We start from the raw sequence: 16,445 nt of genomic DNA, 5'->3' as shown, positions 1-16,445 counted from the left end.
AGTACTTGGCTCTGTAAGGCAAGGTGGGCACTGTTTTTGTGTTATAGGGTGTGTGTGTATGTGTGCATGTGTGATCTAATTTGGACTTTTTGTATGTATAATAAAATCAGCATATATACAATCACTTTATTCGGCAACACATGTATCTATCCCATTAACAGAAAATGAAGGAGGGATAAGCAGATGGTTAAGTTTATTTAGTGCTGGCTACAGCTTATTTTCAAGCTGCAGCAAGGCATCTGAAAAGGCTGATATTCGATAAATGTATTTTCAGAATTTTTAAATGAAATTAAAATATTCAGCATTTATCTTAAATATTTCCTAATGATTTTGTAGCATTTATATTTCCATATTTACTTATCTATCTTGAAAATTTGGGAAACATGATTTTCCTAGAGATTATTTTTTTGTAAGGCAGGGAGAAGGAAGCCTAAAAGCAATATTTAGCTTATTGTCCTCAAAACAATGGGGTTAAAGGTATATTTAAATTACTTGCATCTTCACATGCCCTAATGCTCCAATAGTATAATTCTAAGTGGTGTTTCAGGACAGAAAGATACATTTGTCTTTAGTGCAAATATTACTGTCCTACTTTGTCACCTTAAGTTTATTACTATGTCAGAAGTGAATAAAAGATTTAGATTAAAGTGTGGATGGTTTGGATAATTTGATTCCAGGAAAAAATTGCACAATACCTGCAGGTAGTAATTCCCATTAAGTGTTGCTTGGTTATTTCCCCCAAGACATTTTCAGATTTCCATTTTTGTCAAAAAGAAAACTCTTTTAGAGATACATATATGTGTAAAATGAAAAAAATGTCATTTAAACAGCTTTTTTTTTAAAGTAAAGAGGAAACAAAAAGATTATGTGAAATGAAAATGCCTATGAATGCACCAAGAAAAACAAAAATATACAAATAACTAGCAAATTCAAGTCCAAGCAACAGACATGCCCTAGTAATTATTCCATGGGGTGTGCGCTTAGTTACAAAATCTTAAATTAAAACTGTGTATTCATAATCTACAATCTGTAAATATTTAGTCAGGTAGGTTAAAATGTAAATATTCAGATTATAAACTGCATATGACTCTCTGAGATGTGTGTGTATGCTCTTTTTTTTTTTTAAAGATTTTATTTATTTATTTATTTGACAGGCAGAGATCACAAGGAGGCAGAGAGGCAGGCAGAGAGAGAGAGAGAGGGAAGCAGGCTCCCTGCTGAGCAGAGAACCCGATGTGTATTGTCATCCTACAAATATCATTAACACCTAGGTGTCCATGTTAAGCTTAAGTTATCACCCTATCCAACTCTCCTTGCGGACCAAGGACTGAGTCTTGAAGACGCCATCTAACTTGCTCAGTGTCACCAAGAAAAGAAGCCCCATTCTTTTTTTTTTTTTTTTAAGATTTTAATTATTTATTTGACAGAGAGATACAGATAGAGAACACAAGGAGACAAAGCAGCAAGCAGAGGGAGAGAGAAGCAGGCTCTCCGCTGAGCTGGGAGCCCAATACAGGACTCGATCACAGGACTCCAGGATCATGACCTGAGCCAAAGGCAGCCACTCAACCAACCGAGCCACCCAGGTGCCCCAAGAAGCCCCATTCTGTGTTCTTGCCACTCCATGGATCTGCAGACCTACAAACTGAGCAGCACTGAGATCCGGTGTAAATGTGATGTTATTCCTAGTTAATTACTGTTTTATTAATTTGGACCACTGATAGAAACCAAGGCCATATCGCTTTACCGACTTCCACTTTGTGCTTCCAAATCCAAGCTGCCCCGACATCTATCCCCCGGAGGCTGATACCAAGATATCGTATATTCACTAGAAATCATCACTAAACTTCACCTTCCCCCTTTCGGAGAAGCTTTTATATATAAATATAAATATAAATATATATATATATAAATATATGCGCATATATATGCTTGGACATTTGTTTTTATACTTCTCAGATAAATGAAGAGCCAGGGTGGCCTCTTAGTCTTCCTTGTGTTACCTCTGCTTGGCACAGTGAGAACAGACACATGTGGAGTAATTATGAGTTGAACAGAAATGATAGGTCCCTCAAGGCTCCAGTGAGAGAGGCACAGGGAGGAAAGGAGGAGTCTTGGATAGGAGGGAACCACTCACTTCTAGTAATTCACAGTCTCATAATCGCATGTCTTGGTTGCACACATTTAGCTAGCTATTCTGTTCACCAAAGAACACACAGTGAGCCTGAGGGCACTGGCTATGGGTCAGGATATTTTTGGTGAGTGAACTAATGCTAGGGACGTGCAGGAAGAGAGAACAAACAAATGTTTTCCCAAGCTTAGAACACGTAACTCTATTCCTGAAGGGTAAGATCTAGTTGAAACGATGAAAAAAATGCTCAAGGAAGGGTTGGGGGGAGGCTAAATTGGAAAATTCTGAGAGACAACATCATCACTGAATCCCATTCTTTTGTCTATTATCCTATGATACGTGGTAACTGACAAAAACTACTTATGTTGAAACTTAACTCATTTTGTCATAATTGTAAATTTAAAAATGATAATTTCTCTATGCTTTTAAAAACTGAGGTGCAAATAACTGAACATTCAGAATATAATAAGCAAGTTAATTAGAGACGTTTATCACTGTAAGGAAAATGAAGTAACATAAAATAGGAAATTTGGTATCTATGAAACAACACGGAGGCTATTTGCTTAGTAACAGATTCCTACTAAATACCTATATTCTATTAAATCAAAATTGTTAGGTTCATCAAACTTGGACTTAATTGTAACTTTTTAGAAATAACAGCTTATTTGAAAAGGAGGTTTTCTTAAGTATATCAATGAATTGCGTTTGAGTTCATGATATCTTCTTAAGATTATTATGGATATATAACTATATACAAATATTTTCCTATTACACTAAAATTTAAAAGTCTTTTTTTAAAAAAGATTTTATTTATTTATTTGACAGAGAGAGATCACAAGTAGGCAGAGAGGCAGGCAGAGAGAGAGAGAGAGAGGAGGAAGCAGGCTCCCTGCTGAGCAGAGAGCCCCATGCGGGACCCAATCCCAGGACCCTGAGATCATGACCTGAGCCGAAGGCAGCGGCTTAACCCACTGAGCCACACAGGCGCCCTAAAATTTAAAAGTCTTAAATGATTCCAAAGTCTACTACATGAATGCTGTTGGTGAGAGTCTTTTTAAATAATTAGCTAAAATGTGATTATGGTTGGGGCACCTGGGTGGCTCAGTGGGTTAAAGCCTCTGCCTTCAGCTCAGGTCATGATCCCAAGGTCCTGGGAGCCCCCGGCTCTCTGCTCAGCAGGGAGCCTGCTTCCCCCTTTCTCTCTGCCTGTCTCTCTGTCTACCTGTGATCTGTCTGTCAAATAAATAAAATCTTTTTTAAAAATGTGATTATGGTCATATTCTGATTTCTGGATTTAGAATATTTAGATGATATTTTAATATATCTCCTTATTGGATGTGTAATATTCTATATCATAGATACCTAGAAAGGAAAGCTGTGCCTAGTCAAGATATCCTGGCTGTTTTTATTATAAGTATTACAGAATTTGAAAATGCTCATGGTTTTCATATTTAGGATGTTGTAACTTAAATTGCAGAATTTGGTTGTGTTTAGTAATAAAGAAAAAATATCACATAGACAGAATACAACATAATATATGCTTAAACACAAATGGGTGTTTTCAGAATGGAATTGATTTTCAAGGTTCACAGTAGCATCATTCTGTGATCCTACAATAACCCTTGTTATTTCATTTGAGTTTCTAAACAAGAGACCAAAAAAAGGGGGGGCGGGGAGAAGGTACAGGAAAGCAGAAGACAACTGAATAAAATTAAGTTCATCCATGCTTATGATTAATGAGGCTTACATTTACTGCTTTCACACTTAAAAAGAAAGAAAAACTGACTTCTTGAGCCCAATTTGCTTTTCAGTTGCATATGTGAAGAGAATCGCCTAAAACATACAACTGAGGGCACATTTAGTAGCTTCTCATTAAGGAGAAAAGATTAAATGTTCCTGATAAAAACATAATTTACATCTCAATAGTGCTAATAGCTGTTTTATGAATAGTAAGGACAATTCATTCAGGAGACCGAGATTCCTTTGGAGTCCTATAGCCAACATTTTAAATTGCATAATTAAGTTTACATCCTTGATTTTTTTTTTTTTTTGCAACCCTTGCAATTCTTTTGAAAGCTTCAGTCCTACAGTCAAGAAAACCATGGCCAGATTGTTAAAATATTCAGCTACCATAGCAATGTTCCAGCCATCTGGAAGGATTTCTAATAGTCAGCAACTTGGAGTAAGAGCAGTTAACAATTAGATATGTCTGGTTTGTGGTTATGTGTTTGCGCTGGGGCAGGGGTAAAAGGTTACAGAAAAATATCCCTGTTGCATGGTGTCGCTGAATTAGATAGGAGCATCAAATGATGACTAAAAATATATACACAAACTTCTCAAATCTTCCTCTCTGAATTTCTTTGTGAATAATTTAAAGTCAGAGGAATATATCAGTTAGCAGCTGTTGATATTTACGCGCAATACTGATAAAAATGTGTAATATTTCTCCTACATAGGTTTTGCTTTTTTTCAATCAAAGAAAATGATATTCTCATGTCTGGTTTTCCATTCTTCCTAACTTAACTAATCATATACATCGTGGACTAGATCATGGAAATGCAGTGTTATTCCAATAGCAGCACAACGAAAACAATTATCTTAACATTTACTTATAAGTGGGATTTGTGTCTGAGTCTCCATTCTTTTCCCCATTAATTAAAACAGTCAGTCTTTTACTTAGGTGTTCCCTGCACAAACTGAAGGCTTAAGAGGTAAAATTTACTAGAATATAAATGGGAACCCTTGAGCATCAGTCCACTAAATAGCATCCTGAAAGAGACGATTCCTTTTACTAGTTAAGCCTACACAGTACTAAGGAAGTACAAATGCAGTAATCAATCCATTAATTTGATCAATACAGTCAACCAAACCGTAGAGAAGAGACCTCTATGTAATCAGACCCACAGAAAGCAGTCTGTGTCAATCAAGTTCATGAGATGCCTGGAGAACTTTTAGGTTCAGGGCAGGAACAGCTCCTGCTGTTATCTACACGGTATGATATGCAGATTGTTTTTAAATGATGACATCATGGCCTACTTGTTTCTGTGAATACAAGAGATGATAGCTAAATCTCTATTGATTAAAAGGCTTGGATTTATGGAGAGGACTTGAATATAATGTGTATTTTCCATCTTTTGTTAGAAAGTTAGTATCTTTAGCACCCAATCTACTCTTTCCTAGTAAGTAATATATTGAATGTCATGTGCACCCAAGATAAGGACAAATAATAATAATAATAATAATGCACCTAGAAAAGAACTAAGATAATTTGTCTGACACTCTCTTTGAGGAAGAACCTGAGGTACAGAAAGGTAAAACAGGGGTGCCTGGGTGGCTCAATGGGTTAAAGCCTCTGCCTTCGGCTCAGGTCATGATCCCAGGGTCCTGGGATGGAGCCCCTAATTGGGGGCTCTCTCTCTGCCTGCTTGTCTGCCTACTTGTGATCTCTGTCTGTCAAATAAATAAATAAAATCTTTTAAAAAATTAAAAAAGAAAAAGAAAGGTGAAACAAATTGATCAAGGACATAGCAAGCTAACCATAAGCCTGGGAAACAAGCTCAACATAATACTCATCATAATAATTCCTTCCTTTGTAATGCTACTTCTATGATTTAATAGTATGCACATTATTTGTTTATTTTAATAAAAAATATATGGAAGTCATCTGTGTTTAATCTTGAACATGACATATTTTCTTGCCATTTGTCCCTTTTATAAAGTTCTGTGGGACAGATGACAAATCTAGTTCATTGGAGTGTAATATAATCTAGCCCCTATACCAAAATCAGAAGTTTAAATGGCTTACCTGTTCTAACATATAGGCTTTTGAAGTGTAGGTCCACTACACATAGCAATTCACCTTTTTTTTAATAGAAAAATAAATGGGGAATGTACCTTCTACTGTAACATGAAAATCATGAGTGGTTGATCCTAAGAAATTGTTGGCTGTGCACCGATAATTTCCTCTGTCCCGGTGGGAGACATTCTCTATCTTCAAAGTCTTGCCATAATTTTCTTTTGTTTCTCTTCCTTTTGGTAAATCACCACCTATTTTGTTCCAATCAACCTGTGGAGTTGGTCTGCAAAACAATAAATGAGTGATAAACATTTTTTAAAGTGCAAAATTAAATTCAAAGAGCCTCGCAGGACACACCCCTTAACACATTGTTTTTTATGTGTGCACTCAGAGCTCCAGTAAATAAAAATTTGCCTTCCCAGTGCACAGACCTGCACCCCACCACCGATGGTGAACATCAGATTGACTAGGTCTCCTCTACTGAAAGTCCCTTGATTAATCTGATTCTATAGAAACCAAGCTGCTTCTATTGAGGGCTGACTACTTATAATAGCTGAATAGGTGTGGCTAGATTAAAGGGTGGATAATGGGACTTACAGAAATATCATAAGGTTTTCTTCAAATTTTCAGTATTTACAAGATATACTTCAAGTGTGAAATCTCCTTGTGAGGGATCTGAAGTGGATAATAATCACTGCCCTCTTCCTTGTATGAATTTGGAAAACAAGTTAAGGTAGGACCCAACAGCAAGCGGAAAGCCATGATATCCTCTTAATCCTAATGAAGCTGATAGTGGAGAACATGGCTCCAATGAGACAGCTAAATGTGTTCACTGGACCTCGAACAGCCTGTTTTAGGTCCAGGTGGGCTCTGCACAGACACGGCCACCCAGGTGGCCTTCTCCCTCTGCTGAGGAAGCAAAGAAGGAATGGACCACATCTCGTTTGCTTAGAAAGATGAGATCACCCAATCAAAACAAACCAAAAAAAAGCAAAAACAAAACAAAACTAAAACCAAACTGAACTTGTCACACATCAAGAGTACAATTTTCTCCACTTTAGGGAGGAAAACAAAAGTGGGGAATCAAGCCCGCTGGGTTTAAGAAAAATCCCAGTTCATAAAAACTAGACAAGTGGAGAATGGGTGCTGTAAGGGCCTATTTAGCCAGAGTAGCCTCACCCTGGTTGAACTGCCATTTTGTTGTTTATGCAGTAAAACTTAAATTGACTCTACCCCCCCCACCCCCGACAGGGGAACTTACTTAAAAACAAGTCCAGAAACCAGTCCCAGGTAACAAAGTCCAAATACAAGGGTGGGTCAGGCCAGGTGGAGGCATTCAATCAGTAGGGGCGCATACTGTCTCCCTAGCTACCAAGGAGTATGGGCCCCGCCCTTAGGGCACCTTTTGGGTGCCAATTCTGACCAAGGTGATAGGCTGGTTCAAATGTCTACTAAGGTAAATTGTAATTCAATTGGTCACCTAGCATCACTGTGCAGCTTTCTCTGTGTGCTAAGATTTCATTGGACACCTGAGGGTGGCCAGGCCCAACCACATGGTCTTTGCTCTATAAAAGCTAGTCTGTGAAACAGAGAAGGGTCACCCTCTCTGTAAGAGGTGCGGTTTGATTCTTGAGGCTTGGCATGAAATTAAGCTTTGTTTGACCTTTGCTTTGTATCAGTCTCGCTCCTTTAATCATGGACCCATTATTGGGGGGCCCAACATTGGGGACCCAATATTGGGGGCTCGTCTGGGATTAAACGACGAGAACTGAGCCAGCATCGTAATTTCTAGGAAAAGCTTCCGGAGGTAAGATCTCAGGATCCTGTCTGTCGGGTTGCGGAGCTCCAGGTATGGCCCACCAGGGAGAAGCTGGACACAGCCATGCTCCCCAGGGCTGAGGTGGATACGGGGACGCCCCATCCCTCTTCTGGTAGATCGCCGAGGGGTCTCAGTCCTCCTAGGCGGTCAGGGGGCCGAGAAAACCCCCACCAGCAGCAGGCTCTGGGTGAGGGCTGCTGGGTTTGCGGTTGTCTTTGTCTTGTCTTTTTGTAGTATGTTGTGTTGTTGGTTGTGTTTGAAGGAATGGGGCAAGCAGAGAGTAAGGGGACTCTGACTTTCGTCTCTCCGTTCCTCCTAATAAATGTGGGGCTTCTCCCTCACTCATTTCGTGTGTTTAGGGCTATAACTGGAGCCAACTGGGGTTATTCTAACTCGGGACAGAGACTTTAAAAAATATTCCCAGGCAGCTGCTGAAACTATCTTTGTATCAGGGACATTCCTTGCCCTCTCTGGCCCAATGGAGACTGCCTAGCCCCTCCCCCTTGCTGGCGGGAAAGCGTGGCGTCTGCTCCTCTCTTGGAGCTGATGAGCCCTAGAACTGGGAACCCTTTCTCTGCCTTCTGGTGGCACTTTGGTCTGTTCTTCGCTGTCGGGAAACAAGAGCGCCCCCTGGACCTAACACCCCCACTCCGGATCTTCCCACCCAGGTCTCAGGTAAACATTCGAAGTGGAGTGGGCCCAGGTGGAACGTAAATCAGTATTGGAACTAAGTTAGGTTTGTTGGGTTTATTAGGATAAACAGGTCGTTTGAGTTAACAGTAGTAAATGTGAAACTTCAGAGTTTTTACTTAAGATCAAATAAGCTCGTGTTATTTGTTAAAATAACAATTTGTTATTTGTTAAAATCTGTTGAAATCTATTAGCAAAGAGATGACTAAACTGATGGTTAATTGGCTGTCTCAAAGTTTTTTGTTGTTTTTTTTAAAGATTTTATTTATTTATTTGACAGACAGAGATCACAAGTAGGCAGAGAGGCAGGCAGAGAGAGAGGAGGAAGCAGGCTCTCTGCCGAGCAGAGAGCCCGATGTGGGACTCGATCCCAGGACTCTGGGATCATGACCTGAGCCGAAGGCAGAGGCTTTAACCCACTAAGCCACCCAGGCGCCCCTGTCTCAAAGTTTTAATGGGTAGTTGTTAAAGTAGCTTTCAAAGTCTTTGGTAACCTGAAATTTTAAACCAAATGGGATAAAATGCTAGAGTGCTGGTCTCTGGAACTAGGTTTGTCCTTTTGAAATCTGTTGGTAAACATGTTTTGTGTTTAACTGATTCATAAATTTGCCTTCAAAGAATTCTGTTAACAGTTCACAACTGGTTTATATTTAGTCTTTCGTAGAGGATAAGGTATTTCTAAGAGTACAAAATTTTGCTAAGTGTAACTAAGACTGATGGAAATAAGGGAAGCAACTCTGTATGTAGAAAAGTAGGAGATATGTAGAAAGAGAGAAAAAGACCAGATGCCTGATCCTGTTTGAGCTAGCCTGTCTGAGCTAGTTTCATTTATAAAGAATGGAAAGGGAGACTGCTCACCTCCCATTAGCCAGGGATACCCAGAGCGGGGTGTCCAACCTGCTTGAATCTCAAGAGTGCCCGACTATGTGAATGTGTCTGTATGGCTCTACTGCTTCAGCCACGGAGTCTGAGTGGGCTGCACCCTGAGTCTCGTGGGGCATCATATGGCATAATGGTCATCTATTCCAAGGAGTAGCCTCGTCCAGGGCTTATACGGACAGACAGACCTTAGCTAAGACGCTCCTAAGTTCCCCCGAGGGACATGAGCAAGACAGCATCTGAAAGATCGCCCTCCCTTTGTCTGCAACAACATTCAAGATGGGAGGGAAACCCTGTAAACTCACTATCTTAAGGCTGCATGCTTAAGAATAAAAAAAGGAAAGACACTGGTATAAAAGAGCTGGTTTTCTCTCTGTTTAAAAGGGCAAAGTTTTCTTAGTTAATTGATCTGTTAAAAAAAAAAAAAGTGTAAATGGTTTTCTCTTTGCCTGCCCAGAGTTGTAAATGAGATTTCTTTGACTCATAAGGCTTTTCCTTGATATGCTTAGTTACTCAGGGAGTACTGCTAAACCGATGATAAACCCTGGGTTACATTTGGGTAAATACTGTAACTACTCTAGAGGTTCTATACATTTCCTCAAGTTTTAATGTTTTGATAAAAGTCATCACTTGATATTTAACCATATCTATTCTGAGTTTTTTCATTTGTAATTGTTTTAATTCCCTTGTAAGATGGATTCCGTCCCAAAGGAAATTCATATGGGAGACTTGCAGGACAAATACAGGTCTTTGATATGTTAAAATTGATATGTTAAAATCCTGGAACTAAAATGGGTAAGAATTTCCAGAAGTAAAAGCTGCATTCGGACTAAACCAGAATTGGTAACATGGGACTAGATGAACTGAAAGGTTGTAATGTTGTGTCTCTTAATGTTTTAAACATGACTGGTTCTGTAATGTTTGCCCCTCCAGACTAGGGAAACCTTTTCTTAAGTTAACTGTAACTTACAGAGATGTAAAAGTACTCATTTATAAACGTATCAAGGCATTCAACTTTTCTATCTGAACCCTCTGAAACCAAAAGTCTTAGTAAGTATTCTTTCTTCCATGGCAATCAGTCATTTGCATAAGTTCAATAAGAATCTGTTCTCCTTGTAACAGGACACCATTGGAAACATGGGTTATTTTACCAAGGCTTTGACTGGAATGTCATATTTGAAAAGACTCAGATATGACCAGACAGCTTAAAGGAACGAACGTTGACTTTATAAAATCTGAAGCCCTAAAGCCTTTTGGAACTGTTGGCCTGATACCTTGCTTACAGAGTTCCCAGCAGCCTCACCAGGTGAGTAGAGAATGTCACTCCCTGGCAGGGTCAGGACCTCAGGAAGAGGAATTCACCCAATCTGACAGGTATTGCAGGCATGTCTGATGCCAAGTACGTGGCTTGGCTTCTGGCCCAGAGAGGCTACTAAAAGTTCAACCTAGAGATTCCTTATAAAAAGCTCCAGCAAAGCAGATTCCAAAAGATCTATATGATTACTTACTGTTCTTGCTGAGCTTATGTAAATAATTAGGCCAAGTTTGTCAAAACTGGACTTGTTTTTCAAATGAATTAGTCCTGATTTGACAATCTCTGGAAATGAGGGTTATTTTAGAGAGAAAAATTAGTTTTAATAACACATCTTTACGGATGTTAAATTCTAGATTTGGTTGTCTTTAAATGTTTGTTTACCTAAGGTAGGTAACTTGAGGTAAACGTCAGAGAAGTTGCACGATAGCTCGTTTAGATGATCTTGCCTTTGCCAATCAGTCAGCCCCAGATATAAGGAGAAAACTTCAGAAAATTGAAGGATTTGAAAGGAAGAATCTGAGTTAGTGGGAATAGTGGAAATAGCCACCGAGGACTCTGGGTCATGCTTGCGGGGGACGAGAGCTCTCTTATGGACTCGCAGGAAAAGGTTATCAGGTGTCAGCAACGAAAGCACGGCTTTGTCAGAGCCATGCCACTTATTTAGGCTTGGATCTTCAAGAGGGAGTTTCTTGGGACGGTGGGCTACTGTAGGCTGTGGATACTGCGGTTTGCAAAGATGGCCCGACCTCTCTACAAACTGGCAAAGGGAGGACTCTTACAAACAGCGTTACTGAGTGCCCCAGCACTGGCCATGCCAGATGTTACCAAGCCCTTCCACTTGTATGTGGATGAAAAGGCAGGGGTAGCCGAGGGAGCTTTGACTCAGACTCTGGGGCCTTGGCAAAGGCTATTAGCCTATCTTAGCAAAAAACTAGATCCAGTAGCGGCTGGGTTCCCCCTTGCCTCTGCGAAATTGCTGCCACCGCCTTCCTGGTCAAGAATGCAAGCAAACTGACTTTGGTTCAAAATCTTATCTTGACCACCACCCACGCTATGGAGGGCCTTCTCCGGACTCCACCAGACCGGCGGATGACAAACACCCAAGTGACAGCGTATCAGGCCCTCCTCCTCAATGAACCAAAAGTGACCTTCCAGCCTCTGGTGGTCTAAATCCAGCCATGTTGCTACCAGAGGTGCTGGCTGAGCACCCACATGACGGCGGGGAGGTCCTAACCCAGGTCGTAGGAATAAGGCTGGATCTCAGAGACACTCCCCTCCCGGATGCGGAAATGACTCTGTTCACAGATGGGAGTAGCTACATGGTTGATGGAAAGAGGTATGCGAGGGCTGCGGTGGTTTCTCCTGAAAACTCTGGACGACAGCCCTGTCACACGGAACCTCGGCGGGAAAAGCGGAGCTGATTGCACTCACCAAGGCACTACAGATGTACAAGGTCACTGCAGGCATTACAGTCTGTCTTAAAAGAGTCCACGCAGGGATCTGGACTGCCCACACAGACAGAGACGGAGGTGGAGCCACATCCTTACAACCTGGGGACTTGGTGTTTGAATACGCCGCCACCATGTGGGAAACTTGGAGCCTCACTGGAAGGGACCGTTTACTGTCATCCTCACCACCCCCACAGCAATAAAAGTAGAAGGCATCAGGGCCTGGATTCGCGCGGGTCACGTCAAACAAGCCAAGGATGAGGACGCCGCCCAGGGATGAATGCCGCTGCCAATGGACCCCGCAGATCATGGACTAAAGCTAAGACTAGGAAACAATGAGTTCATTGAGTTCATTGTTGCTCCTATTGTTAAAATATAGGTGGGAAATACAGACTATTAGGGCCTGACATACTATTTCTAGAATAAGGGGGCGCTCTGTGTAGCCCTAAGAGAGAAATGCTGTTTCTGGGTAAATCACACTGGAGTCATTAAAACAGTCCAGCAGCCGTTAAAAAGGGAAATAGAACTGGCTGAAAAGGCAAAGATTTGACTAATCTCCAAAGAAAAGGGGGGAATGTAAGGGTCTATTTAGCCAGAGCAGCCCCACCCCGGTTCAACTGCCATTTTGTTGTTTATGCAGTAAAACTTAAATTGACTCTGCCCACCCCACCCCCCAGGGGAACTTACTTAAAAACAAGTCCTGGAAACCAGTCCCAGGAAACAAAGTCCAAATACAAGGGTGGGTCAGGCCAGGTGGAGGTATTCAATCAGTGGGGGCGCATACTGTCTCCCTAGCTACCAAGGAGTATGGGCTCTGCCCTTTGGGCACCTTTTAGGCACCAATTCTGACTAAGGTGATAGGTTAGTTCAAATGTCTACTAGGGTAAAATGTAATTCAGTTGGTCACCTAGCATCACTGTGCAGCTTTCTCTGTGTGTTACAACTTCATTGGCCACTTGTGCATGGCCAGGCCCAACCACATGGCCTTTGCTCTATAAAAGCTAGTCTGTGAAACAGAGAAGGGTCACCCTCTCTGTAAGAGGCGCGGCCCTGAACGTTTGGTTTGATTCTTGAGGCTTGGCGTGAAATAAAGCTTTGTTTGACCTTTGCCTTTTATCAGTCTCACTCCTTTAATCACAGACCCATTATTGGGAAACCCATTATTGGGGGACCCAACAGGTGCCATCTCTGACTACTGTGATTTAAAAACTATGAGGAGGGCTGTCTGGGTGGCTCAGTGGGTTAAGCGGCCAACTCTTGGTTTCACCTCAGGTCATGATCTCAGGGTCCTGGGATCGAGCCCCCTGACATGGTCCACACTTAGCAGGGAATCTGCTTGAGATTCTTTCTCTCCCTCTACCCCTCCTACCACTTTCTCTGTCTCTCTTTCTCTCTCAAAGAAATAAAATCTTCAAAAAAAATTATGTGGAAAGCACTGATGGCTGATTTTAACTGATAGTTTTTTATTTCTCCTCTCTAGTTGGGCTACATGAATCGAATAAACTTTATTTTGCTATTTTTAATGACACTGCTTTTCCTTCCTCACTCTGTTTTTTATTATTAATAGCCACAAGACATTGATATGTTCTAAAGATGGACATTATTATCATCACTTTTTACCAGGGAGGATTCTGAAGCTCCAAGAGGTTAATTAATTTGCTTAAAGTCACTGGGGTAATGAATAACATGTTAGAACTTAAGTCTGTCCAATACTAAACTTGTCCTTTCTACCACTGTGTTTTATTATATTTGTGCTTTTTCCATCCCCTTTTTCTTTGTGATTGTATATTCTTGGAATATGCGCTGGTAGCCAAATTAATTAGCTATTAGTTGATAACTGAACAATTACCTCATATTGTCTGTCATTTATCTCAGAATGTATTGATCAGGCAACAGTTAAAATAATCCCATTATCATGCAAAAACATACACTGGAGGTAAAGATGTAGGTCCTTTAGTTTACATACATTTACCCTCTCCCCCTCCTCTACTCAAGGCTCAAGTGCTTACCTGCCATTCAGAAGCTGAACCACTACTTTGTATCTGCCCAGGCTGTGAGCACAGGGCACACTTCTGAGGGGAACAGCAATGATGCTCAGACGGGCAGCTGGGAGAGGATATTAGCTGCCGGCTTCCTGAGCACACCACCTAACAGGATGCAGAGCTCAAGTCTCTTAAGTGCTTGCTTTCCAGGCCATCTGTCAAAATGGCAGTTTGCCAAGTTAAAGGCTGCTCTGGACCTTGGTTCTTCCAAACCAATTTTTCCATGAGTCCTGGCTTCAGTAGTGCAAGCATCTCACTTTCTGCAGGATTTTTTTTCTTTTGGCCAGTCCTCAAAAACTAGTATAGTTCTATCTATCTCTTGAAAGAACAGAATAAAATGATTTTAAGTATCAGGTGAACATGAGATTTCATTTGTCTAGGGACACATCTATCCCATTCCAAAGATGTCCAGTAATATTCTTGTCAAAAATTTTTTCTTTCCTCTTTTTTAAAAATTTAAGGTACATTTACTAACAGTATTTAAGCCATGAGTTTTGTTGTTGTTGTTTTTTTAAAGATTTTATTTATCTATTTGACACAGAGAGAGAGAGACCATATGTAGGCAGAGAGAGGGGGTTAGCAGGCTCCCTGCAAAATAGAGAGCCTGATGCAGGGCTTGATCCCAGAACCCTGAGATCATGACCTGAGTCGAAGGCAGAGGCTTAACCAACTGAGCCACCCAGGCACCCCAAGCCATGAGATTTTGCTGGAAAATATAGTGCTTAATCCCTTTTAATATACAAACTTACACTATCTCATAATCTCAAATTTTTGTTTCTCAAGGTCCTTGTCCAGACAATTTTTTGCTTGTATACTTCCTTACAGTTCCTACATTTTTATAATGCAGCATCTTGCAATAAATAGAATCACACCTATCTTATGACCACTTTACAAAACAGAGAGGTGAGAGAGAGAAGAAACAGTGTGAGCCCAAAGATCGCCGGAGGGAAGCGACCATATCTCCCTCTAACCCTAAAGCAGCTTTTCCAGGGTGAGAGTGAGTGTGAATTGGCACATGAACATGTAGTTTCCACTCACTGCCTCTTCTTCCAAAGGAGATTCGCAGTGTCACTTTAACTGTTCAAAATTTCTGCCTTCTTCACAGATTCTGTAGAATCGAAACCCTGTTTAGTTTTTCCCGTTTTAATTAATAGCGTCAACATTTTCATTGTGACTAACCATTTACTGAAATATCTACGACAGACAGGCCTCTTCCGATTCAGAAAACAACACCACGCTCTGTGGCCACACCCTACCCCTTTCCCTTAACTGAATGGAATAGTTCATTTGGTTGAAATAATAGGGAAACACATTAAATTTCGAGGTAGTTTAAGTTCTGGAGGCAGAAAGAATGGAGTCCCAGCTCCACTTTACGCTGAGCTTGAAGACGTGAATTCTAGCCTCTGGGCTTCATTTACCTAAACTGCAAATGGGAATAATGGTAGCCCTGAAATGTGGTGAGGACAAAATGAGCTAATGCAGGTAAAGCGCAAAACAGACCACCTGATACTTAATAAAGTGTATAATGTCCTCGTTATAACGACTTGCTACTACAGAACATTAATGGTTTAAAAACTTCCTAGAAAACAATTTTGAAGAACTGTAACAATTTTACAATGTAAAATCCGAAGGAGAACCAGGTCAGACAGATTATCCAACACAAACCCAATGTGCGTAAGATGAAGCCAGTTCTGATGAAAACCCTTTGACAATCCCTCGGGAATCATCCTGTCCTGAGGACACAAGATATGTATGTCCATATTCTTTTTATATATTACTTCACGACACTGCATTTTCCAAAAAGCACATGAGAGCATTTCTGTTATTTTGAAAATCTATGCAGTTCCCAGCCAACTCAAGAGGTAAGTTATGGCATTTATGGGAAATAAGAAAAAAAGAAAGAATTCTGAAATGTTCACCCTGCCCAAGGCGTCAACCAAGAATAGCGATGTATCCTGAAAGAACTAAGTTGCTACAGCTGTGAACATCCATGAATAACCACAACAGAGCAGGTGGTTCCCATCCTGATTCACGCTGAACCTGAGGCTTTCATCTTCTCACTTAATGGAGAGACCAAACTTCTAGAACAGAGGCTGTGGGTCACAGGGCCTATCTAACTAGTTGACAGCAAATACACTTCGGCAATCTCAAACACATAAGCTCACATACCACCCTCTTTTTTTAAAAAATATTTATTTATTTATTATATGAGAGAGGATGCACAGGTAGTGGGGAATGGGCAGTGGGAGAGAGAGAGAAAGAGAACCCCAAGCTGACTTCTCTCTGAGCATAGAGACCTATGTGGGATTCAATCTCATGACCCTG

General features: G+C 40.8%; 1 protein-coding gene across 13 annotated transcripts in view; it reads right to left on the bottom strand.

Annotated features, from left to right (window-relative positions):
- The window catches only part of CHL1 (cell adhesion molecule L1 like), a 217,834-nt gene that overhangs the window by 47,035 nt on the left and 154,354 nt on the right, over positions 1–16,445 (bottom strand). For all 13 annotated transcript variants that reach the window (XM_004738384.3, XM_013053834.2, XM_004738382.3 and 10 more), the window contains one exon: positions 6,026–6,210. In XM_004738384.3, coding sequence (XP_004738441.1) covers positions 6,026–6,210 — 185 coding nt within the window. The remainder of the gene's footprint in view (positions 1–6,025; positions 6,211–16,445) is intronic.

This window comes from Mustela putorius, unplaced genomic scaffold (assembly GCF_011764305.1).
Source record: "Mustela putorius furo isolate JIRA1106 unplaced genomic scaffold, ASM1176430v1.1 tig00003850_pilon_pilon_pilon, whole genome shotgun sequence".
Classification (NCBI taxonomy): Eukaryota; Metazoa; Chordata; class Mammalia; order Carnivora; family Mustelidae; genus Mustela; species Mustela putorius.
The sequence above is the reverse complement of the archived record's forward strand: the minus strand, read 5'-3'. Positions and strand labels throughout refer to the sequence as shown.